The sequence below is a fragment of the Monomorium pharaonis genome, chromosome 4 (assembly GCF_013373865.1).
Source record: "Monomorium pharaonis isolate MP-MQ-018 chromosome 4, ASM1337386v2, whole genome shotgun sequence".
Lineage (NCBI taxonomy): Eukaryota > Metazoa > Arthropoda > Insecta > Hymenoptera > Formicidae > Monomorium > Monomorium pharaonis.
Window position 1 is genome coordinate 17780038 of NC_050470.1, and position 27589 is coordinate 17807626.

Consider the following 27589-nt stretch of genomic DNA (forward strand, 5'->3'; position numbering starts at 1 on the left):
TATAAACACATGTTTATAAATACGTTTAAATAAAATAACATTTATAACATTAATAACATTTTTATTAAGAATTAATGTCTAATTAAAATTTTATATTAGGTTTTGAAATAATATCGTTATAATAGAAACTTGATAGACAAATAAATAAATATAATAAAATATTTGTAAATAAAATAATCTCTTTAATATTACTTTAGACACTTTAAAAATACATGATTGTGTTACATAATTACTATTTTAATGAAGTTAATAATCTTACCATATATTAAAAACAGAGTATTTTTAATTGTAATAATCAATCAAATTATTTATAATATTTATATCGTACTTTTTAGATTACTTGCTACAAACTCACGGAACCCGCAACTCGCAACTTGCTCGTGATGTTGATTTGACTATACCAGACAGCATTGAGTTGTCACGAATCATGATGGTAGTAGATGGCTGTGCTTATCATATATTTCGGTCCTAGAGAAAATTACTCGGATAGCCATTATCGTAAACACCCACTGCCTTTGTTAACACGTTTACAGTGGTCAATCTTCATGAATCGCTTCAAACTTTTGGGAAAAGCTACTTTAACTATTTAATAAGATGCTTTCAAAATTTCAGCTCTTAATATTCTGTATGTTGCTGCAAAACTGTAGCAGCATGTAGCTACATGATCTGTATGTAGCAACAGTGATTTTTCAAAATAAAAAAATTATCTCGGCTTCTAAGCAAGCTAGGACAATATGCTTTTTTTGAAATTTAAAGAAAAATTGCACCTTTCAAATGCATCTTACCCCATTTTGATAGCATTAATATTTTAAAAGTTATTTAATCGTTAATTAGACTTATTTTTTACACGTTTATTTGAGGCATTTAATTGCGTTGCACACATTTCGCAATGCCAATATATGATACTGCAACTTTTTAAGAAGAGAAAAAACTTTGGTCCGGGTTCGTGCCGTACATGGTCTCAAAAATGTAGAAATTAAATTTTAGTGGAGCGCGTTTTGGACAACCAATTGACATAACTCGAAAGGTTGTTAATATTTTTTGATGAAATTTTGTACTTTTTTATCGTCATAAAAGCTATATTTTCCTACAATTTCAAATGCTTGAGTTAATTTTTAAGAAAGTTATTAACAATTTAAGAAATGGCTATTTTTCATGGTTTTTTCGACTTTACAATCAAACTAATCGACCGATCTTAATGAACTAAATTTATTATTGTAGAGTTACATAATACCTACAACTTTTATTTGAATTTTTTTTCGATTCCATTTTTAGTTTACGAGGCGCAAACAAAAAACTGCTTTTTCCTCACTTCAACCCATAATTTTGCAATAACCCTCAGCTTTTTGCGAGTGGCAAACGTATCTGTCTTAATCTACGCACATCACTTGTGCCTTACGCAGAGTCAAACTTGAGTTATCAATTTTTTTTTTTTTGAAACGGTCCTTTCTGAGTCTAATTTCGCTGGACTATCTCGGTTTTTTAATTGATCAATGAAAACATTCCCAAGCAGCACATATTAGTTGGCTGATGTTAAATGTTACTAGGATGCTACTAGGATTTGTCCAATCCTAGTAGCACAATTCATTGACCCAACATTGGTCAGCAAAAGCTTTAAATCTATAAGATAAAAATACTCTTTTTCCTTTACCCGCAAAAAGAACGGCCCATCTAATTTTTCTCAAGTTTTTTAAATATTTTTCAATAGCGACAACTCCGCCAAAAATGAGTAAGACAAACCAAAGCTCAAATTAAAACTTAAACTTTCCTTTTAAAAACCATAAAAACCGTAAAATGTGTTACAACAAACATCTTACAAAATGGCGAACGTCGTAGATAATGCTTAAAAAATGAGAAAAAAAATTTTTTTAATCGTTGCATAGTCCGAAAGAGTCACTTCTCTGGTTTTAAAATGTATGAGATTTTAAGTTCATTCATTTCCTAACCAGTCCACGTTTGGAACTTTTTTCTACAATATTTTTTAACAAAGCTACATCGTTTTGAAGAAAATGTTACAAAAACGACAATTTTTTCATTAAAAATCAGCAATTCATGAATAAATTGCCATGAAAAAAACTTTTTCAAAAACAAAACAAAAATAAAAACTTTAAACTTTTAAAATGTGTTTTTTTTTTTAAGCAAACGGTCAGATTTAAGTACTGTGTGAGGGTGTACTTGTGTGCATCCTGCTCATGGCATTACTCAGAAGCAACGACGTGAACGCGGTAGGAATCTCATCCCATGTATGCGTGTGTGTGCGCGCGCGCGCGTGTGTGTGTGTGTGTGTGTGTGTGTGTGTGTGTGTGTGTGCGAGCGCGTGCGCGCGCATATATATGTCCAGTAAGCACAAAACATTGCTGCAACGATATTATAACGTTACCTACTAACATAGTAATGTTTCCAAGTATGTAATTTTTAATGTTGTATACAACGTCATTATGAATAAACTTTGACTTCAATTTGAAAGTTTTGATAATGTTAAAATAAAATGTTAAAACAACATTGTAAAAATGTTGAATTATAATTATAATGTAAGAAAAATATTAAATTTACGTTGTTTCTCAACAAGCACGGTTATCCCACCATATTGCATTGGCGTTGCTTAATATCTGCGGTCATCCATCCAACTCTGAACCGACGTCGACGTTGCTTGACTTTGAACACCTTACGCAACCTAACACTTCATGATGATCCATGAACACCTAATGCTCATGAATACATATTTGTTATAAATTAATTTAATAGATGTCAGAAAGATAATAAAACGTGCAGTTAAATAATATTTTTATAAATAAATATAAATTTAGTTTTTTTACTGATTTTTATATATGTGAAATAACACGTGAAATAACTTAATAAAAATATCTGTTTTTACTCTGTTCTTTATAAAACTAAAATTATGTTATTATAAAATATTAATAGAAAATAGTAACTTAAGTGATCATTACTTTTTAATTTCTACAAAAAATATTTATATCAAACAATAACTAAATTAATGTAATTTTAGTACATTAAATACAATTATTTATAAATAATTTTAGTATTATATCAGTAAGTAAATACTTTAACTAATAAAATTTCAAATCTTAAAAATTTTTTAACTTTTAATTTTTTATACTAATTCTTATAAAATTTGTATTATAAACACAAGAAAAATATTTTAATTTATGTCTGTAAAATTATTAAATGTTTAGATTTTATGTATTAAATAACTAATATTTTAAGAATATTTATGAAATTATATTATAATGTTTAATAATTTAATAACATTTAAAACGCGTATATAACTTATATTTTTAAAATATTAGAACAGTATATTATTCAGTAATATTTTAAAAATATTTATCAAATATTATGTCATAACGTTTAATAAAATTTAAAGAACATATTAATAAGTGCAGTTTTTAAAATATTTTAATAATATTAGGACAGCAATATTATTAAGTAATATTAAAAAAATATTTATCAAACGTTATGTCATAACGTTTAAAAATATTTAAATAACATCTAATAAATGTTTTTAAAATATCTTAATAATATTAAGACAGCAATATTACTTATGTGACGTGGCGCGTCCGGCCGCGCTCGTCACAAGGGCGTAAGTCCGATCGAGGGGGTCGGTTTGGGGCTCCTCCTCGCCGAGCCGAGGGAGGACGCGACTCTGTTTTAATTATTTTCTTCTTCTAGTTTTCGTGGTACCGTATTAGGATATTTAGGATTTAAGGCGCCGAGTGAGGGCTCATTTTTTATTGTACAAGGAACGTAGGAGGAGCAGCCATCGGGGGAATAGTATCGCGAGCAAGCGACAGTAGGCAAGGTGCCCCGCCAAGAGTTTCCCCGCCGAGCCGTACGTCGAGCCCCGCTGCTTGTTACCGCCCTGAGCCGCAAGGATACCGTTGCCGCAAGTAAACCGTGGCAGCCAGGATACCGCATGGCAACATAAAAGATTATTGGGAGGAACCACCCCGAGGGCACGCCACCGGGCTGCAGACCGGGGGAGCGACCGTCAAACTGTCAACCGCCCGCCACCCAGATCGGTTCGGTCACGGCATGGCCAGCCGGACCAACCGAAAACGGCAGAGCCAGAGCGCTCTCATCGACAGAAGTCGTCACGCGCGGACCACGAGGCATTTGGAGAGGCGATGCGGCGCAGCATGGGATCGAGGCGTGCGGATCGACGGAAAATCGAAGCACGCGCATGCGCGGCGGCTCGAACTGGCCAGCGCGGGACCGGGGCTCCTCACTGTTCGGCAAGCCGTGTCAGGATTCGGCTAGGACGAGCCCCGAGTTACCGCCATAGTTACCGCTACAGACTTCGGAGATCAGGACACCGTTCACTTTGTAAGGCCATCACTCGGCAGCCATCGATACGTAAGGTTCGGATAAGGCGGTCAACCCTAGTGCGGGACCGGATACCGGATACCGTTTTAGTTGTGATATCGGTCATCCGAAATCCGATACCGTTAGTGCTATTGTTGTGTAAAGTAACTCGAAACTGAAAGTAGAGTTTTGTTGCCGCACGAGGGCTTGGACCGACCGGCCCCGAATATTTGATAACGTGAGTGCGTCCCTCTCGGACTATGCCGGTGCCGACAGTCATAGTTATATTAGAATCCATTGTTACCGCGAATTGTTTCCGCAATTACTAATTTTGTCTCTGTTCGAGCGGAGAGCCTTGTCGGCCTCCCGCCTCGTATTATCAATTTTATAGTTTCCGCATTTTTGTGTCTATAATTCGTTTCCGTCTCTATCAAAGTTATATCCGTGAATCAATTGTGCGTAGACACTTTGAGTAAAGCTCATTGTTGCATTGTTACCGTTTCCACTATCATTACAGAAATACAATACAACTCTTTAATTGTTTAACAAGTTGAGTACCAAATCTTTCTACGACCTGCCTCGATCCGACATCTCAACACTTTCCGTCTCAATAAGAACCACGCCACTCTACCGTCTAGAGTAAAAGAGCTACCGGCACTTGTAACGCTTTCTAGTTGGTTACCGCATTATCGCTAATTATTGTGTGACGCGAGAAGTCGCGCCTGGCGCCCTAAAATTTAGAGTATTGGGAAGTTACCGTTTCTGCACGTTACCGCTATCGTATCGAGAGCAATCTCGGTCGATATATTGGAGGATACCGTATGTAAGTTACCGATACCGTATCGAGAGCATTCTCGAGGAATATTGAAGATACCGTTCTCGTAAACTATCGCATCCAACTAAGAAAGCGTTACGCATACCGTCTATAAAGATTACCGTTTAATTGGGCGTAGGCCCCTCGGACCTGGCGGTTCCCGAGGCAAAGCAACGTCGCACTTAATAATATTGCTGTCTTAATATTATTAAGATATATTTAATGTACTAAAATTACATTAATTTATTTATTGTTTGATATAAATATTTTTTGTAGAAATTAAAAAAAATAATCACTTAAGTTACTATTTTCTATTAATATTTTATAATAACATAATTTTAGTTTTATAAAGAACAGAGCAAAAACAGATATTTTTATTAAGTTATTTCACGTGTTATTTCACATATATAAAAATCAGTAAAAAAACTAAATTTATATTTATTTATAAAAATATTATTTAACTGCACTTTTTATCTTTCTGACATCTATTAAACTTATCTATAACAAATATGTATTCATGAGCATTAGGTGTTCATAGATTATCACGAAGTGTTAGATTGCGTAAGGTCTTCAAAGTCAAGCAACGACGGCGGTTCAGAGTTGGGTGGATGACCGCAGATATTAAGCAATGTCAATGCAATATGGTGGGATAACCGTGCTTGTTGAGAAACAACGTAAATATAATTTTTTTCTTACATTATAATTATGTTATTTCAACATTTTTACAATGTTGTTTTAACATTTTATTTCAACATTACCGAAACTTCAAAATTGAAGTCAAAGTTTATTCATAATGATGTTGGTATTTATACAAAATACCTATTATAAAATAAAAAAATACTCACGTAGAATCAGGACTAAATTTGCAGCGAAGGGCATAACGTTTATGAGCTAGAAGTTTGTGACGAGGATTTAGTTTTGTAGGCTCCTCTCCGATGCCTCCTGAAAGCGTCCAAATGTAGCAGTGTCCTTTATTATTTACCGCCGCCATGTAGGTACCATCCTGATCTATTGTAATATCCTGAATTGAGGATTCAGCTTCGGGAATCTATTATTAAAAAATTTAAATAATAAGATCATATAAATAGCCTATTGCGTTTACGATTATCAAGTATTTCTCTCTTACATTTTTAATAAGTTTTATATATAATTATGCATAAAATTTTTATATACATATAAACTTTAATATAAAAAAATAACATACTAATTGTTCGTTGTGATCAGAACGAAGATCCCATAAATGAATGACTCCACTTTGATCGCCGACAATTAATTCTGCTTGGTTAGGATGTAAACAGACACAATTTACAGGTGCGGATACTTGAAATATTCTTTGGCACTGAAAGCTGCTAGACCTATCATTATAAATTCATAGTATTATTAAATTGAAAATATAGAATGTTTAGAAAGATCGGGGTCACACTAATGCAACGTTCAAACATTTTTTTGCAAAAATGCAGGCCTCTATTCATCGAATTAATGATTATTAAATTCTTTTGAATAGTCGGTAATTATTTAGTTTAGGGGACACCGAGCAGACTTTGACCTTGACATATTATCAAGGATATGACCTTGAGTAATTTTTCCTCATAACTTAATCGGTGGTCATTGTTCGTTAAAAAGTTCTTAACAAAAGTAGTTTGAAAAATATTTATATAGAATAGAACAACACGAAGCCCCTCCCCCGCCCACGTATTCTCTATACCATATAACTTTACGACTTTTCGTGCAAAACGTGATTTTTATAAAGTTTTGGAAAATTACATTTAATTCATAAAACTTCTTGTGTTTATAACTTTCTAATAAACAATGAGCGACGGTTAAAACCTTTTATACATTACTCAGTATCATGATCTTGACAACATATATCAAGGTCAAGGTCATTGGGGCTGGATCCCCATATATAAAAAATAATGCGAGAATGTAGGCGGAAGACGAAGTCCTCCCCTTGCACCTCGTTCACGCGTTCTCTGCATCACATGGGTTTGCGACTTTAAGTAAAGCAGAGATATCATGTATCGTATTTATAAAACTTTTTTTTGTTAATAACTTTTTAACAAACAATGACCGCCGATTAAGTTATAAGTAAAAGTTACTCAGAATCGTGTCTTACAACATATGTCAGTCAAGGTTATCGGTGCGGTGTTTCCTAAACTAAATAATTACCGAGTAGCCTTCGAACATTGATTATATATTATTACAATTCACAAAAATCTTTAAATGTTTATAACATTTCAATAAACTACTTTCGGACATAAGTTTCTATGCATTTTACTTAATCGAAATGGTTATGTTATATATTGTTATGTAAGACTCTGATCTTTTTATCTCGTAGGAATCGTTCTTGTTTCTACAAAATGTTCGGCAACAAATAGGAAAAAAATTAAAAAGTAATTCTGAATAATGCAGATAATCAATTGTCTTGATGTTGCAGTTATGTTGCCAACAATTGTGCAGCAACTAATTTAGACAAATTCGGAACAAGGTGAGACAGCATTATGTCTGTTAGGTTGAACTCATATGAATTCTATTTTTAACAATGGCAAATTCATAGCAACGTGTCATTAATTTATCAATTATTTGTTGCCATGTTGCTGTTATATCGCAATCAATATAATGTATCATGTTGCTGAATTCGTAATGTGTTTTATTTATGTCTGTTAAGTTAGCAACCCCACCACAAAAATTCGAAAAAATAATTATGCAGAAATTATGTGCTCTTTATGTGCTAATGTTGTGCTGCATTCGTGATTTTTGTGCTCAAGCGGTTTAGCAGGAAATCGTAAATGAAAATGGGGGTGCTAGCTTAACATAAGTTAGCACCCCCACACATTGAAATTATACGCAAGACAAAAAAATTACTATGGTAGAATTATGTGCTTTTTATGTGCTTTGAAAGGCATTAAATAAAATTAGCTTATCTGTAATAATTTAGAAGATATACAACAAAAAAGATCGATATATCACAAATACCAGAGTAAAGTGCCAGTTAAAATAGAGATAGCGAAATGATTCTCGTCTTAAAATCTTTCTACATTTATGTAGAATTACATTAATTATGTTTCTAAAATAGGCACAACAAAATTTTTGTGCTCATCCCTATCGGCACGGAAACCACCGCTGACGTAAATTTGCAAGAGTAAAGTGCCAGTTAATATAAAGATAGCGAAGTGATTCTGGTCTTAAAATCTTCCTACATTTATGTGCTTCTAAAATATGCACAACAGGATTTTTGTGCTCACCCCTACTGGCCCGGAAACCACCCCTGACGTAAATTTGCAAGAGTAAAGTGCCAGTTAAAATAGCGATAGCGAAGTGATTCTCGTCTCAAAATCTTTCTACATTTTTGTGCTTCTAACATAGGTACAACATGATTTTTGTGTTCATCCTCACCGCCCGAGAATCCACCCCCGACGTGAATTTGCAAGAGTAAAGTGCCAGTTAAAATAGAGATAGCGAAGAGATTCTCGTCTTAAAATCTTTCTACATTTATGTGCTTTTAAAATATGCACAACAAGATTTTTGTGCTTACCCCTACCGGCCCGGAAACCATCCTTGACATAAATTTGTAAGAGTAAAGTGCCAGTTAAAACAGAGATAGCAAAATGATTCTCGTCTCAAAATCTTTCTACATTTTTGTGCTTCTAACATAGGTGCAACAGGATTTTTGTGCTCATCCTCACCGGCCGAGAATCCACCCCCGACGTGAATTTGCAAGAGTAAAGTGCCAGTTAATATAAAGATAACGAAGTGATTCTGGTCTTAAAATCTTCCTACATTTATGTGCTTCTAAAATATGCACAACAGGATTTTTGTGCTCACCCCTACTGGCCCGGAAACCACCCCTGACGTAAATTTGCAAAAGTAAAGTGCCAGTTAAAATAGCGAAGTGATTCTCGTCTCAAAATTTTTCTACATTTATGTGCTTTTAAAATATGCACAACAGGATTTTTGTGCTCACCCTTACCGACCCGGAAACCACCGCTCACGTAAATTTGCAAGAGTAAAGTGCCGGTTAAAATAGAGATGGCGAAATGATTCTTGTCTCAAAATCTTTTCATATTTTTGTGCTTCTAACATAGGTACAACAGGATTTTTGTGCTCATCCTTACTGGCCAAAAATCCACCCCCGACGTGAATTTGCAAGAGTAAAGTGCCAGTTAAAATAGAGATAGCGAAGAGATTCTCGTCTTAAAATCTTTCTACATTTATGTGCTTTTAAAATATGCACAACAAGATTTTTGTGCTTACCCCTACCGGCCCGGAAACCACCCTTGACATAAATTTGTAAGACTAAAGTGCCAGTTAAAATAGAGATAGCGAAGTGATTCTCGTCTCAAAATCTTTCTACATTTTTGTGCTTCTAGCATAGGTGCAACAGGATTTTTGTGCTTACACCCATCAGCCGAGAATCCACCCCCGACGTGAATTTGCAAGAGTAAAGTGCCAGTTAAAATAGAGATAGCAAAGTGATTCTCGTCTCAAAATCTTTCTACGTTTATGTGCTTCTAAAGTAGGTACAACAGGATTTTTGTGCTCACCTCCAGCGTTCGAAAAACCACCCCCAACTAACTTTTTTAACGAAGAAACTATGCATTAAGGAATATAAATAAAATTTATGTCGAAAAAATGTCGAAACATTATTATTTCGCATTATTTTTATATATCTCTTTACAATGTACATAAACAAATCATATTTAAGTAATTCAATAAAGTTGCACTAATTTTGCAATAAAGAATTATTTAAGAAATCAGTTGTTTAAAATGTCCGTTGAGTATATTGGTTAAACTGTTCGTTAAGATGTCATATAACTTTTTAAAGCTCTTTCGGAAATATTGTTTTATAAAAAAATGTTAAGGTATACGGAATGTAACGTTTGATACAGAGGGAAAGAATTAAAACATAAAAATTGAATAAACGTGTACACGGAAAAAAGTTTGGCGCTACAGAAGCACTAACTAGTGCAACAGCTGTACGGAATGAGAGGGCGCTGTTGCACTCTCCTTTGGCACGGCAGCTTTCTTAGTTTGGGAGCTCTGGTGCCCCAATTTCGCACCGCAGCAGTCCCAACCTTAAAGTGCAATGGCTCTCTCTGCACTGGGGACTGTAGCAGTACATGTGTTGTAGCAGACAGGACCTCTCTAATGATTGCAATGTATAATAGCAACACGAATAATTCGATTTGTGATAGTGTAACTTTTTACTTAAGTTTTAAATCAGCCATAGTAATAAAAGACTTTTAATAGTAAAATCCTTCTCAAAGTCAGTATTTTATAATATTGTATTTGTACTAACCTACAATTTATACTGCAATAGTAAACTGGCAATACATTGAATAATTGTTTTATAATAAACTACAATATTTTTATAAGTATCTATATTTTTATAAGTATCTAGTTACACAAAGGTATTTATATTATTTTTGTTTACGAAGTATGGAAAATTAAGTATATAAATACTAAAACAAAAAATTTTACTTGTTTTAATAAATAACTTATTGAATTATAATGTTAAAGTCAATTCTCAATTAATGAAAACTAATTTTTTTAATCTGTAATTCTACATGTGATCTCAAATACTTATTTACACTCGCGGAGTAGCAGTTGTCTGTCTTTGGGGCAGCAGCGCTCCCGCAAGTCAGGGACAACAGTTCTCCCGGCGCTTAGTGCTACCAACTACCTAAAAGTGGCAGTACTGTAGTCCTAAACACGAAGTGGCGCTGCACTCCCACCTATAATGCAGCTGTAGTGCCAAACTTTTTTCCGTGTACATATATAATATAATTTTATTAATATGTATATAAGTAGGCATATGTTGTGCGCGTATGTTTGTGTGAGTGTTTACTAAAAATCTTTACTAAAGATAATCTGAAACTTACTGGAAAACTGATATTTCTGAAAGATTCTAATTAATCAATAGTTATTTGTGCAAAGTGATTTAAGGCAGAGATCACATAAATTTTTTCTTAAGGTAGAAAGGTAAAAAATGCAAAAAAATGATAAAATTTTTCTTGTCCGCGACCACGTTGCTAATCCTCGATTGCGTTTATTTTTTACATATCTATCTTAAAGGAAAAATAACATGATTGCTACCCTAAACTCACATTTGCACAAGTAACTACTGATTTGTTAGAATCCTTTCTTAACCTCTACAAATGATCAGTAATGTTAGCAGGTTAAATATTCTATTCAACAAATCAAACGGCTAATGGTTTGACATGATCATTCGCTACACAAATGATTTGTTGAAAGACTCGAAGAATGTTAGTAGTCTTTATGGTGATAATTGCTGCCACAGCAAATAAAAAATAAATCAAATTCATTCCTCGAACTGCTACATTTGTTGTCACTATAGTTACAAATCAAATTTGTTATAGTACCCAGCTAGCCAGGCCTGTTAAAATCACATATCGTGAAAGCTTTACAGCAAGGATTGTTTCAATTTTGACAACAATTTTATGACAAGTAATTGTCTGTTGCTTTGTTTTCTAAAAGTTTTGAGCAAATTTACGGCAAAAGTTTTCATCACACGATACTGCAAATAACAGAGAAAGACTTGTACATAAATATTACGTATAGAAATTACAAGATTTGTTCCGACGCGATAAAATGCAAAATTTAAGCAAATAACAGAGCAAACCTTGCTACACGACATGACAATAAATTTATGGCAGAAACAGGAAATCTTGTTAAGCACAGAATAACGGCAAATTAGTAGCAAGAACAAAATAAAACTTGCCGAGCATACTTTCGCAACAAAATTGCGACAAGGTGTGTCCGTAAACAGCTTAGTTTTTGTTGGCAAGGCTTGTCGCAAATAGTATGACGCACATTTTATGCAAATAACAGGGTTGCATTATCGGGTTTTAAACTTTATTTCTGACTTTACTATCTATCTCGAGATGGCGCATTTCTCGTGGAAAAGATTTACCTACTGGATTAATAAAAGGGGCTCGTTGAGAACAAAGAAACAAGTACGATTGCACCATTCACATTTGATATTGGACTAATTAATCTAATATTTCAGTCTAATAATCATTTTTGTTGATCTAAATTTTGACAATATTTGTCCTGTTCTTGCCACAAATTTACTATCATATTGTGCGTAGCAAGGTTTGTCTTGTTTTTGCCACAAATTTGCTATCATGCTATGTTCAGCAAGGTTTGCTCTATTCTTGCGACAAATTTGCTATCATATTGTGTACAGCAAGGTTTACCTTGTTCTTGCTGCAAATTTGTTGTTATGCTTTACTAGTAAATTTTACCCTGTTATTTGCATAAAATATGCGTCATACTATTTACAACAAGCCTTGCCAGCAAAAGCTAAGCTTAATGCAGACACACCTTGTCATAATTTTGTTGCAAAGGTTTGCTCGAGTTTGCGGCAAACTTCGCGCAAAGTTTGCGTCATTTTGCTAGCTGGGTAGCTTCTGTTTTGTTAATTTAACAAAAATATTTCTCTCAGTGCGCACATGCACACACTCACACTCACACAAACATACACGCACAACATATGTCTACTTATATACATATTAATAAAATTATATTATATATGTACACGTTTATTCAATTTTTGTTTTAATTCTTTCCCTCTGTATCAAACGTTACATTCCGTATCCCTTAGCATTTTTTTATAAAACAATATTTCTAAAAAAGCTTTAAAAAATGACATCTTAAGGGGATATTAAACTGCTCTGTCTTATCACTAATTTTTCGGACACTGAAATCTTTTTATTGATTGTACGGAATTGAAAATCCTTCTCCAAAATTAAAGTACAGATAATAACGCGATGCGCTGCGATCAATTTCATACAAAAAACAAAAGAAAGTTAGAAAATTATAGTTTGTTATCGACTTCTGTAGTCAACTCATGAAAACATTGGCTGCGTATAAAAGTTTTAGACTTTGTACGTATAAAATAAGCATGGAGCGCACTTGGCATTTCAGCAAAGAACAATACTGTGCTTTTAGAATGAGCCTAGGAACTTTAGAATAAAAGTTTTCGGTGTCTAAGAGAATCCTATCTATTTTATCGTCAGAATTGTACAATTTGTTCCAATGTACAACTTTTTATTGCATTTACAGAATTAAAAATTCTCCACAATTAATTCTGGAAAGAGATTTCTAAATCTATAAAAGAAATACATACAAAATTTTGTTAATAACGGCCCAAATGACTCTACATTACCGACCTCGATCAAGTTTGACGAGCAGTTTAGCATCCTCTTAACGAACAGTTTAACCAATATACTCAACTGACATTTTAAACAACTGATTTCTTAAATAATTCTTTATTGCAAAATTAGTACAACTTCATTGAATTACTTAAATATGATTTGTTTATGTACATTGTAAAAAGATATAAGAAAATAAGGCAAAATAATAATGTTTCGACATTTCTTCGACATAAATTTTATTTATATTCCTTAATGCATAGTTTCTTCGTTAAAAAAAGTAGTTGAGGATGGTTTTTCGAACGCTGGAAATGAGCACAAAAATCCTGTTGTGCATATTTTAAAAGCACATAAATGTAGAAAGATTTTGAGACGAGAATCACTTGGCTATCTCTATTTTAACTGGTACTTTACTCTTGCAAATTCACATCGGGAGTGGATTCTTGGTTGGTGAAGATGAGCACAAAAATCCTGTTGTGCATATTTTAGAAGCACAAAAATGTAGAAAGATTTTGAGACATAAATCACTTCGCTACCTCTATTTTAACTGGCATTTTACTCTTGCAAATTTACGTCGAAGGTAGATTCTCGGCCGGTAAAAATGAGCACAAAAATCCTGCTGTGCATATTTTAAAAGCACATAAATGTAGAAAGATTTTGAGACCAGAATCACTTCGCTATCTCTATTTTAATTGGCACTTTACTCTTGCAAATTTACGTCAGGGGTAGTTTCCGGGCCGGTAGAGGTGAGCAAAAAAATCATGTTGTGCATATTTTAAAAGCACATAAATGTAGAAAAATTTTGAGACAAGAATCTCTTCGCTATCTCTATTTTAACTGGCACTTTACTCTTGAAAATTCACGTCGGGGGTCAATTTTTGGCCAGTAAAGATGAGCACAAAAATCCTGTTGTACCTATGTTAAAAGCACAAAAATGTAGAAAAATTTTGAGACAAGAATCACTTCGCTATCTCTATTTTAACCGGCACTTTACTCTTGCAAATTTATGTGAGCGGTGGTTTCCGGGTCGGTAGGGGTGAGCACAAAAATCCTGTTGTGCCTATTTTAGAAGCACATAAATGTAGAAAGATGTTAAGACGAGAATCTCTTCGCTATCTCTATTTTAACTGGCACTTTACTCTTGCAAATTTACGTCAGGTGGTTTTCGGGCCGGTAAGGGTAAGCACAAAAATCCTGTTGTGCATATTTTAAAAGCACATAAATGTAGAAAGATTTTGAGACCAGAATCACTTCGCTATCTCTATTTTAATTGGCACTTTACTCTTGCAAATTTACGTCAGGGGTAGTTTCCGGGCCGGTAGAGGTGAGCAAAAAAATCATGTTGTGCATATTTTAAAAGCACATAAATTTAGAAAAATTTTGAGACGAGAATCTCTTCGCTATCTCTATTTTAACTGGCACTTTACTCTTGAAAATTCACGTCGGGGGTCAACTTTTGGCCAGTGAAGATAAGCACAAAAATCCTGTTGTACCTATGTTAAAAGCACAAAAATGTAGAAAGATTTTGAGACAAGAATCACTTCGCTATCTCTATTTTAACCGGCACTTTACTCTTGCAAATTTATGTGAGCGGTGGTTTCCGGGTCGGTAGGGATGAGCACAAAAATCCTGTTGTGCCTATTTTAAAAGCACATAAATGTAGAAAGATGTTAAGACGAGAATCTCTTCGCTATCTCTATTTTAACTGGCACTTTACTCTTGCAAATTTACGTCAGGGGTGGTTTCCGGGCCGGTAGAGGTGAGCACAAAAATCCTGTTGTGCAGATTTTAGGAGCACATAAATGTAGAAAGATTTTAAGACTAGAATCACTTCGTTATCTTTATTTTAACTGGCACTTTACTCTTGCAAATTTACGTCAGCGGTGGTTTCCGGGCCGGTAGGGATGAGCATAAATCCTGTTGTGCCTATTTTAGAAGCACATAAATCTAGAAAGATTTTAAGATGAGAATCATTTCGCTATCTCTATTTTAACTGGCACTTTACTCTGGTATTTGTGATATATCGATCTTTGTTGTTGTGTATCTTCTAAATTATTACAGATAAGCTAATTTCATTTAATGCGTTTGAAAGCACATAAAAAGCACATAATTCTACCATAGTAATTTTTTTGTCTTGCGTATAATTTCAATGAGTGGGTGTGCTAACTTATGTTAAGCTAGCATCCCCATTTTCATTTACGATTTCCCGCTAAACCGCTTGAGCACAAAAATCACGAATGCAGCACAAAATTAGCACATAAAGAGCACATAATTTCTGCATAATTATTTTTTCGAATTTTTGTGGTGGGGGTGCTAACTTAACAAACATGTTTTATTTTGATGTCAACAAATTTATAGCAAATCTATAACAATATATGCAATGCATTAGTTTGCTCAAAATGCTACATTACGTTTGGTTATTTGGGAATAAAATGAGATAAAAGAATCAAGAGTAACAAAATTATAAAAACCTATTTTTTAATTATAATTTCTAACATTTATGTGGTTTAGACATTTTTACATAAATATTTGAAGTTTATAATTTAAAAAAACAAAACCTTAACGCAACTTTTTATCATTAATTTTTGTTTTATCAAGCGACGCGATAGCAGCGCGACGCCAAGTACATAAAAAATCGTGCCGTGTGATGTCAACTTCACTGCGCAAATGTCGCGGCGCTACGAACTTTATCTAGAATTTAGCTGTCTAATTCACTTTTAGTTAAAATATCTCAAGAAATAAAATCATAATAAAAAATCTAATAGCAATTTTATTATATAATATTGATACGAGCTTTCGATTGCGACCAGTCCGATTAAAATCGGTATCCTGAGATCTTGAGACCTTTTGCCCGAAAAAGTTCACTTGCGTTATTTTTCACAGATCAGATATAATATAAATGATAAATATTGATACGCAAATATACTAATATTAAAAGATACATATAATCAATAACATTAAAATAAGTAAATAAATAATAACAAGCAAATAATATACACGATATACATATATATAAATGTTAATATTGTTGCTTATGAAGTTAGCATTGCCATTTTGAAAAAGATAAAGTCGAAGTTGTGCTAGGTTTGTGCTACGTCGTGCCGCAAACCGCACTTCAATATTTCAAAAGATAAAGCAAAAATTAAAAAAAAATCGTTTTTAAGGCTCAACACCGCCATTTTATCAGAATGAAAAAAACAGTTGTGCTAAATTGTGCTAGCTTATGCCGCAAAGTGTAGTTTAATAACGCAATTAGTTTATTAGAAAATTACAATTAAAGAATAGTCGCAGCGCCGCCGACACATATTGCACAGATTTTCTATAATTCGGTTTTTTAATTATCTGATAAATTGCATATCGGAGTTCTACTATCACAAGTTAGCACAACCTTCCAAATCCTCGGCACAACGATTTTAAGGACATATTATTTTTGCACGCGGCGTTAGCGCTCGGATTCTATGTCTATTTTTCGGGTTTCTAATTATTTAATAAAACTGATATTTTATATCTAAGTTGTGCTAGCATAGCACAAGTCAACACAACCTTCGAATTCTTCGACACAACAATTTTAAAGGCACTTACAATTTCTTAATAATGTATCCGTTCTATCAAAGAGACGTCTCCTTCACGCACGCGATTGATGGAGCGAGTGTCCAAGTGTACGAGTTTAACAAATGTGCAGCGAGTGCAACAGTATTATAAAATGCATAACTCAAATATGCAATATTGTCTTCGTCGAATAGTTACAAAACCGAAATTTGAACATAGAATCCGAGCGCAAAGAGTTACGCTTAAAAGTAAAGTGCTCTTAATATCGCTATGCTGGGGAAATCGACAGTTGTGCTAACTTGTGGTAAGTTAGCACAACTTACAATTAGATATGCAATTCATCGAATATTTAGAAAGTCTGAAATTATAGAAAATCTGCGCAGTATGTGCCGGCGGCGCTGCGACTATTTTTTAAATTGTAATTTTCTAATAAACTAATTGAGTTATTGAACTACAGTTTGCGGCACAAGCTAGCACAGCCCTAGCACAATCAACACAATTTTAATTTTTTGTTTTTCAAAATGACGGTGCTGCAACTATTTTTTTAATTGTAATTTTTTAATAAACTAATTGCATTATTGAACTACGGTTTGCGACACAAGTTAGCACAACTCTAGCACAATCTAGCACTGTTTTTTTTTATTCTGACGAAATGGCGGTGTTGGGCCTTAAAAACAATTTTTTTTTTTCAATTTTTGCTTTATTCTTTGAGATGTCGAAGTATGGTTTGCCGCACAACGTAGCACAAGCCTAGCATAATGTAGCACAACTTTGATTTTTTGTTTTTCAAAATGGCGGTGCTAACTTCACGAACATTAATATTGGCCAGTATTCATAGTGCAGTCTTATATTTAAGATCATCTTAAATATTGTCTTAAGATGTTATCAATAAATCACCGTAATAGCATCTTAAAACATAATTTTGAAATGGTTTTAAAATAAAATGTGACTATAAATATCGACCATTGTTATTAATAAAAAAATTAAGAAAATTAAAAGTCTCTGAATATTGAAGCCAGGGATCCAGACCAAATCAAATTACGGTTCGGTTTTGGTTATGGTTTAATAAAATATTTTAAAAAACAGTTTCAGTTTCAGTTTCTTGACAAATTCAAGAATTCAAAACCGTTTAAAATATGATTTTTTTTTTTGTTACGACTCTTGTTTTTAATTCTAATATTATTTAATAATTGTGTAATAGTAATTATTAGTATTTAATAATATTTATAAATAATTAAGTATAAAAAAAATTCAATTTTTATTGTCCCACCAATAAATCCATTGTTTCAACAAAAAAAAAAAATCAAATAAATAAAATAAAAGAAAAAGCAAAAAAAGCAGTTAGACAATAATATATAAAATTTCAAACATAGAGCAACAAGCAAAATGTGTACAATAGTTCTTTATGTACTGTGACGTTGCAGTTCCGTTGCGGCGTCGCAACGTCCATCCGCCGTCACAAGGCTCGAGCTCGCGCTAGCGAGAACAGTCTGGAGGTGCGAAGAGTGTATCGCGATCCTCAGCGAGCCACATTAGCGATATTAATTGCAATTTCTAATTATATTTTTTTGTATTTTGCGTATCGGGCGTTTCGCCCATCGAAAAACACCGAGAAACATCGCGCAGGAATTCAGCCTTGGCGGAGCAAAGGAAAATCGAGGACAGGGCCGAGGTACAAGGAAAGTGCCACGGGGACTTGAGTCCCCGGCGGAGGCCGCGACACGGCAGAAAACTCGACGAGGCGTCACAGCGGAAAAGCCAACAAGGCCAGCAGCAGCGGAGGACCCTCCAGCTATAACGACCCTCCCGTATCGGCCCCGGAGAGATTGGATGAACCGGAGGGCCGCCAGTAAGGGAGGAGGATCAAGGGCCCCGCAATCGAAGACGCTTCGCGAAATTGGGTCGCGTATTGATAAGAGCGAGCTGTCGCGAAGCGCGTAACGCTACCCCTTATTGGCTGAATCCACGCGCAGCCAAGTAGCGCACCCCTTGTGTGGGAAGCACCATCGACTTGCGATCGAGCACCTCACGTCTCGATCACTCTCTTCCGCACCAGCCATTGCGATTAACGTTTCGGCAACTCGGCCGTCCTCAAAGATTTGTCGTGGCGAGAGAAGGACGAGCGTTCCGTGTCGAACAAGAGCCTTGGCAAGAACCCGGAGGGACAGAAAGCCGGTGAGGTTGCCCGTGTAAACTGATGAGAATTATAAAGCCACTCGCGAGTCGGAGGATCACGCGGAGGATACACGTGGACGTACTAATTAGTGTTCGGATGAGCGATCGACTCCCAAGCGCAGAGAGCCGCCGAGAGCTCGCGAAGACTAAAGTTCACGTATTAAAGCGTTGCGTGCGTAGAATGCGCTTACCGAGGATCGTGGCCCCCGGTGATAGCGAAAAAAGCATTCGTTTGCGAGAGAAAGCCGGTAGCGTGGCGGCCATTCCGTTACACGCACGAGGTGCGTGTTCGTCGGATCATGGTTCATGCGTCCAGTATTCGCGCCGCGGTTTGTGAGATCGTGCGTGAAACTCCGGCTCCTCCACTATTTTGCGTTATTGTTATCTGTATTAGCCCCGTTCCGTCGATGTCGCGTCGTAATCTTATTGCTAATTCCGCGTCGCGTTGTTTCCGTTAATTTCGCATCATAGCGTTGTTAGAGATCTCGTGTCTATCATTACCCCTAGTTTCGCGTCTTCTTCTACTCTTGCTATCTCTTTTGTGCTTTCTAACTAATTCTGTTGCTTTCGAGTTACTTTCTGGTCCCGAGTATTGTCCGTTATTCCCTCTTAAACTTTGTAACTTGCGCGTTAAGCGAAACTTCCGTACATTTCTGTGCTTTCCTACCATTAATGATTTTTGTTATTTTCTTTCACTGGAAAAAACGTGTTGTTAATTTGTTCCCTAAAAGGAGCGTAAATTAATTCTTTTTCGTCTCGTGTGAACGAATGTTCGCCTGTGGCATATCGCTCCGCCCTTCTACCGAAATCGGAGCGGCCGGCTAATTACTCTGAGCGAAGCGGGATCTTGGTGCTACTTTCACGTTTGGTGATTTGACGCGACGGAAGTGCGCGTCTGGCGCCCAACATTTGATGATATTCCCGCGGATCGCTCGGCGATAATTTGAGAGGTATTTCAAGGAACGTCCATCCTCCTTCCCCTTTCATACCGTTCTTGATCCGCGTTGCGGTTCCGCGCGGCGGAACGTAAAACGCGTGACAGTATACAATATATATAAAGAAAATATACAACTATATAACAAAAATAATAATAATAAATTATTAAATAAGTATTATTTAATAAATAATATTATCTTTGAGCTGAAAACATTCAGAATTTATAAATACATGTGAAGTACTAATTATCCATTTTTTAATAATAAAAATCTTAACACAAATGAAAGTAAAGAAATACATAAAAAAAATATTAATAATTTATCTGCAATAAAAATTTAAAGTCGGTTGTATCAATTTCTTGATAAACTTATTTATCAAGTAAGCATGGGTTTATCTTCTATATTATATATATATATTACTCGTAAATTGTTTATGCGTTATTAGTATGCCTTCTATTTATGGTAAAACAAAAACTTGGATAACACTATCGATTCAATACATGCAGTTCCTTCGAAAATTCAATAAAAAAGCAAAGTTGTAAAATATTACTTATTAAATAATACTTATTTAATGAGTATTATTATTTTCAAACAGTGACATTTCTTCTATTTTTTAATTTTTCTTTAACCTTTTAAAAATATTTTTATATTTACTTTCTTTCTGATTTTTTTTCCATTTCCTAAAACATTTATATTACAAAAATTAAGAGAAAACAAAGAAAGTTCTAAAATGCAATTGAATGTAATAAAAAGAATAAAATATAAAACAAATAAAAATAAAAGACAATAAATAATCCTGTTTCTTGACAACAGAATATCTTATTAGCTCTAACAATTGATTTTCCAACATAAAATATGAAAATATTATGTAGAAGTAAATGGAAGGGGGGAGGGGATGGTGCCGCTGCGGAGTGAATAATGGATTTTGGACTCCAAGTTTGGGTAAGAAAAAAGAATAATAAGAGGATTGGGAGAGGCGTGAGATCGAAGTGTCGGGTAATTGGATGTGAGAGGAGAGTGGGAAGGAAGTGTCAGGATTGCGAGAAAAAGGTGTAAATAAAAGGAAGAAAAAAGCGGAGCAGATCGATTCGGGCGGAATTAGAGAGGAGAATGGATAACAAAGTAAAAGTTAGATGAGATGGTAGAGGCAGAAGGCGCAGTGAGCGCTGAGAAAAGTACACAAAATATCGGACAAAGTGGCAAGAAAGAGAAGAAATGGAGCTAGGAAGCGCAGCAGTGAGTGATCGAGAGAGTTGGCTGCAGTAGGGTGAGATGGAAGTATCCGGGTAAAACAAGAGTGACACAAGGAGGCTGGCTATATAAAAAATACTGCTGGCTATAAAAAGTACTTAATATACACTCACTCGAAAAAAAAGCGGTACACCTAAAATTTGTCAAAAAATTACTAAACTTTGAATAACGATAACTACGCGAATAATAAAGATAGAAAGGTTTCTAAAAAAAGAAATTAAAGCTTCAAATATCTACTTTAAGAATTGATTTAGTAAAATTTTGCGTAATAATTTTTTTCAAAATGGCGTATGACAAAGCGAGAGCATGCGAAATTGAAAAATATTGGTCCGAGTTTGCGACGAGCCATGGCGTGAGGCAAGTATCGCACCTTAATGAGATAAAAAGCATGCGATAGCACAGAGTTTTCCCTTCAAAATGCTTTTTTACTCGTCTCGATAGGATGATTTTTCGCTGAGATATGCGCATTTAAAGTAAAAAACTGCCTTTTTATTCAAATGCGCATATCTCAGCGAAAAATCATCGTATCGAGACGAGTAAAAAAGCATTTTGAAGGGAAAACTCTGTACTATCGCATGCTTTTTATCCCATTAAGTTGCAATACTTGCTTCATGCCACGGACCGTCGCAAAATTGAACCAATATTTTTCAATTTCGCGTGTTTTCGCTTTGTCATACGCCATTTTGAAAAAACGTATCACGTATAACTGTGATATAAAATTTATTCAAGTGGCAATCCGAATCTTGAAAATGCTTCTTGGAAAACCTTGCTAGCTGTATTAGATGCTGAGATATTCAATTTTGAATTTTTAACAATGCCCAATTTTAACTATTGCAAGAATAAAAATTCCGGGTTTCGCTAACAACTATGGTTAGTCTTTATTTTAAAGCTCGAAACCGTCCTCGGATTGTAAGCGTACATGTGCTTGTGTGTTGTGTAGCTGACTTACCACAGAATTTTACTACTCACATTAACACAAGCAAATCTGAGTAGTTACGCGAACGAAGCTTCCCCATTAGGGAATTTTGATATTTGATTTTACCGCGAAAGTTCATTGAAAAAATTCATTGGGCTGTATCAGTTCCAGGAACTGTGATATCTAATAAAAATAGACGACTATTTCTTATTAAAAGGTTTTACCGTCGGCATTAGCGTTACCCAATATGCACCACGGGGAGGTTGCGCGATCGGAATTTGCACATCATGGAGCTCTAAAAAGTGCCGTTTTGTGTGTGTGTGTGTGTGTGTGTGTGTGGGGTGTGTTTACCTCAAGGATAAGGACCCCGTGGCTCGTCAGTTCTACGGTATTTTGCGACTCCAAACCTTCCTTGGGTGTGTGCGCACGTACGTGCGTGCGTGCGTGCGTGCGTGCGTGCGTGTGTGTGTGTGTGTGTGTGTGTGTGTGTGTGTGTGTGTGTGCGTGTGCGTGTGCGTGTGCGTGAGAGAGAGAGAGAGAGAGAGAGAGAGAGAGAGAGAGAGAGAGGGCGAGAGATAATATTGCATTAATAGTGTGTATGACCACCTCTTGCACGAATAACTTCCTCCATGCGACGAGGCATACCCTTTATAAGAGTTTGAATTTCAGCTTGCGTAATGTTCGTCGATTCATCTGTCGCCCTCTCTCTCTCTCTCTCTCTCTCTCTCTCTCTCTCTCACGCATAGACTTACGCTTACACACCCTCGCGCTCACACACACGCACACACACGCGCGCACACACCCAAGGAAGGTTTGGATTCGCAAAATACCGTGGAACTGATGAGCCACGGGGTCATCCTTGAGTTAAACACCCCCCCCCCCACACACACACACAAAACGGCACTTTTCAGAGCCCCATGATGTGCAAATTCCGATTTTAATAAGAAATAGTCAGATGAAACTCGTCTATTTTTATTAGATATCGCAATTCTTGAAACTGATACAGTCCAATGAACTTTTTCTACGTGGTAAAATCAAATATCAAAATTCCCTAATGGGGAAGCTTCGTTCGCATAACTACTCAGATTTGCTTGTGTTAATGGACGGGATTCATAGACCGAACTTAAGCTCAAGCATTGTCTTAAGTCTAGCTTCGAGCCGACTTGAGACTTACTTAACCAATGAAATAACAGCATTGACGTCTCAAGATCGTGCTTAAGCTAGAACTTGAACAAGATTCGACTATGAATTCCGGCCAATGTGAGTCTGGAGTAGTAAAATTTCGTGGGAAGTCAGCTATGCAACACACATGCACATGTACGTCGAACGCTTACAATCCGAGAACGGTTTCGAGTTTTAAAATAAAGACTAACCATAGTTGTTAGCGAAACCCGGAATTTTTATTCTTGCAATAGTTAAAATTGGGCATTGTTAAAAATTCAAAATTGAATATCTCAGCACCTAATACAGCTAGCAAAGTTTTCCAAGAAGCATTTTCAAGATTCGGATTGCCACTTAAAAAAATTTTATATTACAGTTATGTGTGATAGGTTTTTTCAAAATGGCGTATGACAAAGCGAAAACACGCGAAATTGAAAAATATTGGTCTAATTTTGCGACGATCCATGGCATAAAACAAGTATCGCAACTTAATGGGATAAAAAGCATGCGATAGTACAAAGTTTTCCCTTCAAAATGCTTTTTTATTCATCTCGATACGATGATTTTTCGCTGAGATATGCCCATTTGAATAAAAAGGCAGTTTTTTACTTTAAATGCGCATATCTCAGCGAAAAATCATCGCATCGAGACGAATAAAAAAGCATTTTGAAGGGAAAACTCTGTACTATCGCATGCTTTTTATCCCATTAAGTTGCGATACTTGCCTCACGCCATGGATCGTCGCAAACTCAGACCAATATTTTTCAATTTCGCATGCTCTCGCTTTGTCATACGCCATTTTGAAAAAAATTATTGCGCAAAATTTTACTAAATCAATTCTTAAAGTAGACATTTGAAGCTTTAATTTCTTTTTTTAGAAACCTTTCTATCTTTATTACTCGCGTAGTTATCGTCATTGGAAGTTTAGTGATTTTTTGACAAATTTTAGGTGTACCGCTTTTTTTTCGAGTGAGTGTATATATATATACATATATACATACATACATACATACATATATAATCTGTTTCTCCGTTTAAATATCCTGTAATAAATGCAAAATTGAGATTTTTAATATCGGATTGCATTGCCATTATGGAATTATAATTGATTATAAGATTTTGGGTTAAAAATATTCAATTCGATTGATGTGGAATTGGGCAATAATTGACAATTTTATATTCAGCTTGTAATTGATCTAAAATTGCTTCATTTTGCAAATATACTTAGACCAATAATTTACCAATATTCTCAATAGCGTTTATCAGTTCTGCAGGAATTTGGGAGATATTTTGCTATCTGGAATACTATGTAATAGATATACTAAAATAGAACATATTGTTACGTGCGTTGCTCGATATACTTCGCGATCGCGGCTCAGCTGTCCAAAAGCCGATCGATAGTATTGATTTTCCGAGACGGAGCGTTGTCAGTTGTCAAGAGCTTCGCTCGTAAACAACGAGTTGAATCTCGGCCCCGCTCTCGTGTAGACGTGTCTGTAATCATCTTAATGAAGTCGCCTGTTCTTTAAATAGAAGTGTCTTTCATTCCCCATAAAAAAATGAAAATGTGTAATATACTGATTGTATAACGCATAGTGTTATACTAATCTTCAAATTAGCTACAGCTGTATTTTCCTTCACGATGTAATCCACGATGTAATAAGCATATTATGAAAATGAATTAAAATATAATCAGAAAAGAAAACAAAACCAATATAACTTTGTTTTGTCATTTTAATTCAATCTCGGTCTCGACCTTTAATTTGATATGATATGGACTTCAAAATTGTCTCATGAATCTTCATATATATTATAAAAAGAAATGAAATATCTGTCACTATAAAATGAGTGAAATCAGAACAAAATTACCTTTTTAAAGGAGATATAAAAAAGCGTCAGCTATACGCGCACAAGAAACGCCCCCAAAAATCTATTCTTGTACAAAATAATTTTAATTTGGCCCTACAAATGTATTAAATTTTAATAAAATAATTTTTTTCCTCTTCAAAAAACAAAAAATTTATTTTTTCTACAAAAGTTATGATATAAAGAAAATGCACTAACTATGAAAATGGATGTTTATACGAACTAGAACATCTACTTCTACAAATAATTATTTTTAACAAATATTACAAATAAATATTTTAATACAAGTAAATATTTCACTACAAAAACTTGTCGCCGCTAAACTAAATAATTTGCTTTAATAAAATAATTTGCTTTAATACAAAATCGCCTTCTTACAATCTAACTTACATACTAAAATAATTACTTAAAATTACAATTCTTTTACAATCGAAATCGTAGCATTATACATACATTTAACATTATATACGTATGCATAAAAAAAGAAAGAGACATAATCGTACGTGAAGAGAATGTGGAAGATGGCGGATGGAGAAGGATGGTTGAGAGAGTGCTCGTGGTTGTGTAGAGATGAAAAAGTGGAAAGAAGGTGAAGAAGGAGATGAGAGTGTATGGAGGAGAAAGAGAAGGAAGAATAACTGGGGCATTGAAAGGAAGTACGAGACGGAAGGTGGAGAGGCAGGAGAGATGGAGAAAGAAATTGGAGCAGGCAATAGTGAAAAGACAGAGAGTCGGTAGAGGAGGGCAAGGCGTAGGAACGGACGGAAGCAGAGAAGCGATGGTTAAGTAAGAAGAGAGATAGAGAGTAGAGACGAGAAGAGAGTGTATAGAGGACTTGACAGATGGCGCGGCGGACGGAAAGAGTGAGTGACGGATGCGAGACATCGATATACGAGGAGAGAGGCTGTGATTGGCGAAAGGATCGAGAGAGGAAGATGATTGGTAAGATTGGTGATGTAGGAAGACGGCAGAGAGAGTCAAAGGAGAGAAGGAAGAGGAAGGAAGTGGAGTGCAAAGAAGGATGGCGGTAGCGGGTTTGGGAATGCATGAGTTCGCAAGCACGTGGTCCGTCAGGAAGAGAGAGGAAAGATAGTAAAAAGAAAGGTGGAATAGCGAAACGAGATCTCGATAAATCGATAAGAAGAGGAGAAATGGAGATTAGCGGAGAGAGCGAGAATGGAAAGATGGAGAGAAAAATCGAACATCGAGACGGAGTAGGATGAAGTGAAACACGAGGTGATGAGAAATGAAATGGTAGTGAAGAAGGAAGCGAAAAGCGAGAGGTGGAACGCGGAAAACAGAGAGGAAAGAGATAGAAGAAAGAAGGTGGAAGATAAAAAGATGGAAAGCGGAGAGTTGAGAGAAATAAGAGAAGAATTGACTTGGTGGGGTTATGGAGGAAGTGGATAGAGAAAGAGGAAGAACCGGGAAAAGGCGGAGAGAAGAGAGAGCGGAAGAAAAGCAGAAAGGAGAGGACGGAGGGACAAAAAGAGCAGGGGTCAACAGGTGAGAAGAGAAAGGAGAAGTCAAGAGGACAGGCAACGGAACAGCAAGGAGAAGAGGGAAGAAGAGAGAAGGAGGAAGGCCACGGAGGAGGAAGGAAGAGACACAAAAAAAAAGATAAAAGTAGGAGAGAGGAGGAAAGAGGAGGTAAAGAGCAAGGAAAAGAAGCCAGAAGGAGATGAGGTGAAAGACGGAGGAGAGGAATACAAGGAAAGAAGAGACGAGAAGAATGAGGTGACGGAAGAGATGATAGAGGAGTGGTGGAAAGAAGTGGAGGCGGAGAAGGAGAGAATGTGGAAGAGAGAGACAGAAAGAGGACAGAAGGAGAGAGGAGGAGAAAAGAAGGTTGACGGAGAGGAGGTGGCAAAAGGACGTAGTAAAGGAAAAAGAGGAAAGTGAATGGAGAGAGGTACAGAGAAAGAAGAATGGACAGAGGATGACGGAAGAGGGGAGAAGCAGGACAGAAGGGAGAGAGGAGCCGGAGGAATACAAGAGGAAGAAGGAATGGGAGAAGAGGACAGACAGGAGGAAGGAGAGGACGAGGAGCAGACTGGAAGCGCAGAAGGAAAAAAGGAGGACAGAAGGGGAAGAAAAAGACAGGAGGAGAAGAAAGAAGAATGTAGTGTGGAGAGGGGTGGATAGAGAGGACGAAGAGGAGAGGTTTTTTGTGGAGGATATTATGGAGCGGGTGTTAGGAAGGAGGGTAACAGTGGACAAGGTGGAGGAAAAAAAGGGGAAGGGGGGAAAGTAAGTAGTAATAACGGAGATATTAAGGGAGGCAGATAGAGAAGAGATTCTGGCAAGGGGAGAGGAGGTGAAGGGGACATGGGGAGTAGGAGTGGACGAGGACCTGACGATGGAAGAGAGAAGGATAAGGTGGAGGATCGTGGAAGCGGCGAGAAGGGAAAGGGCGAAGGGAAAAAAG

At 35.8% G+C, this 27589-nt stretch overlaps 1 protein-coding gene across 1 annotated transcript in view; it reads right to left on the reverse strand.

Annotated features, from left to right (window-relative positions):
- LOC105836989 (target of rapamycin complex subunit lst8) overlaps positions 1-27589 on the reverse strand; it is a 70448-nt gene that overhangs the window by 13889 nt on the left and 28970 nt on the right. Inside the window, exons 4-5 of the mRNA XM_036285315.1 lie at positions 6339-6489; positions 5980-6182 (exon numbers count right to left, since the gene is read on the reverse strand). Coding sequence (XP_036141208.1) covers positions 5980-6182; positions 6339-6489 — 354 coding nt within the window. The remainder of the gene's footprint in view (positions 1-5979; positions 6183-6338; positions 6490-27589) is intronic.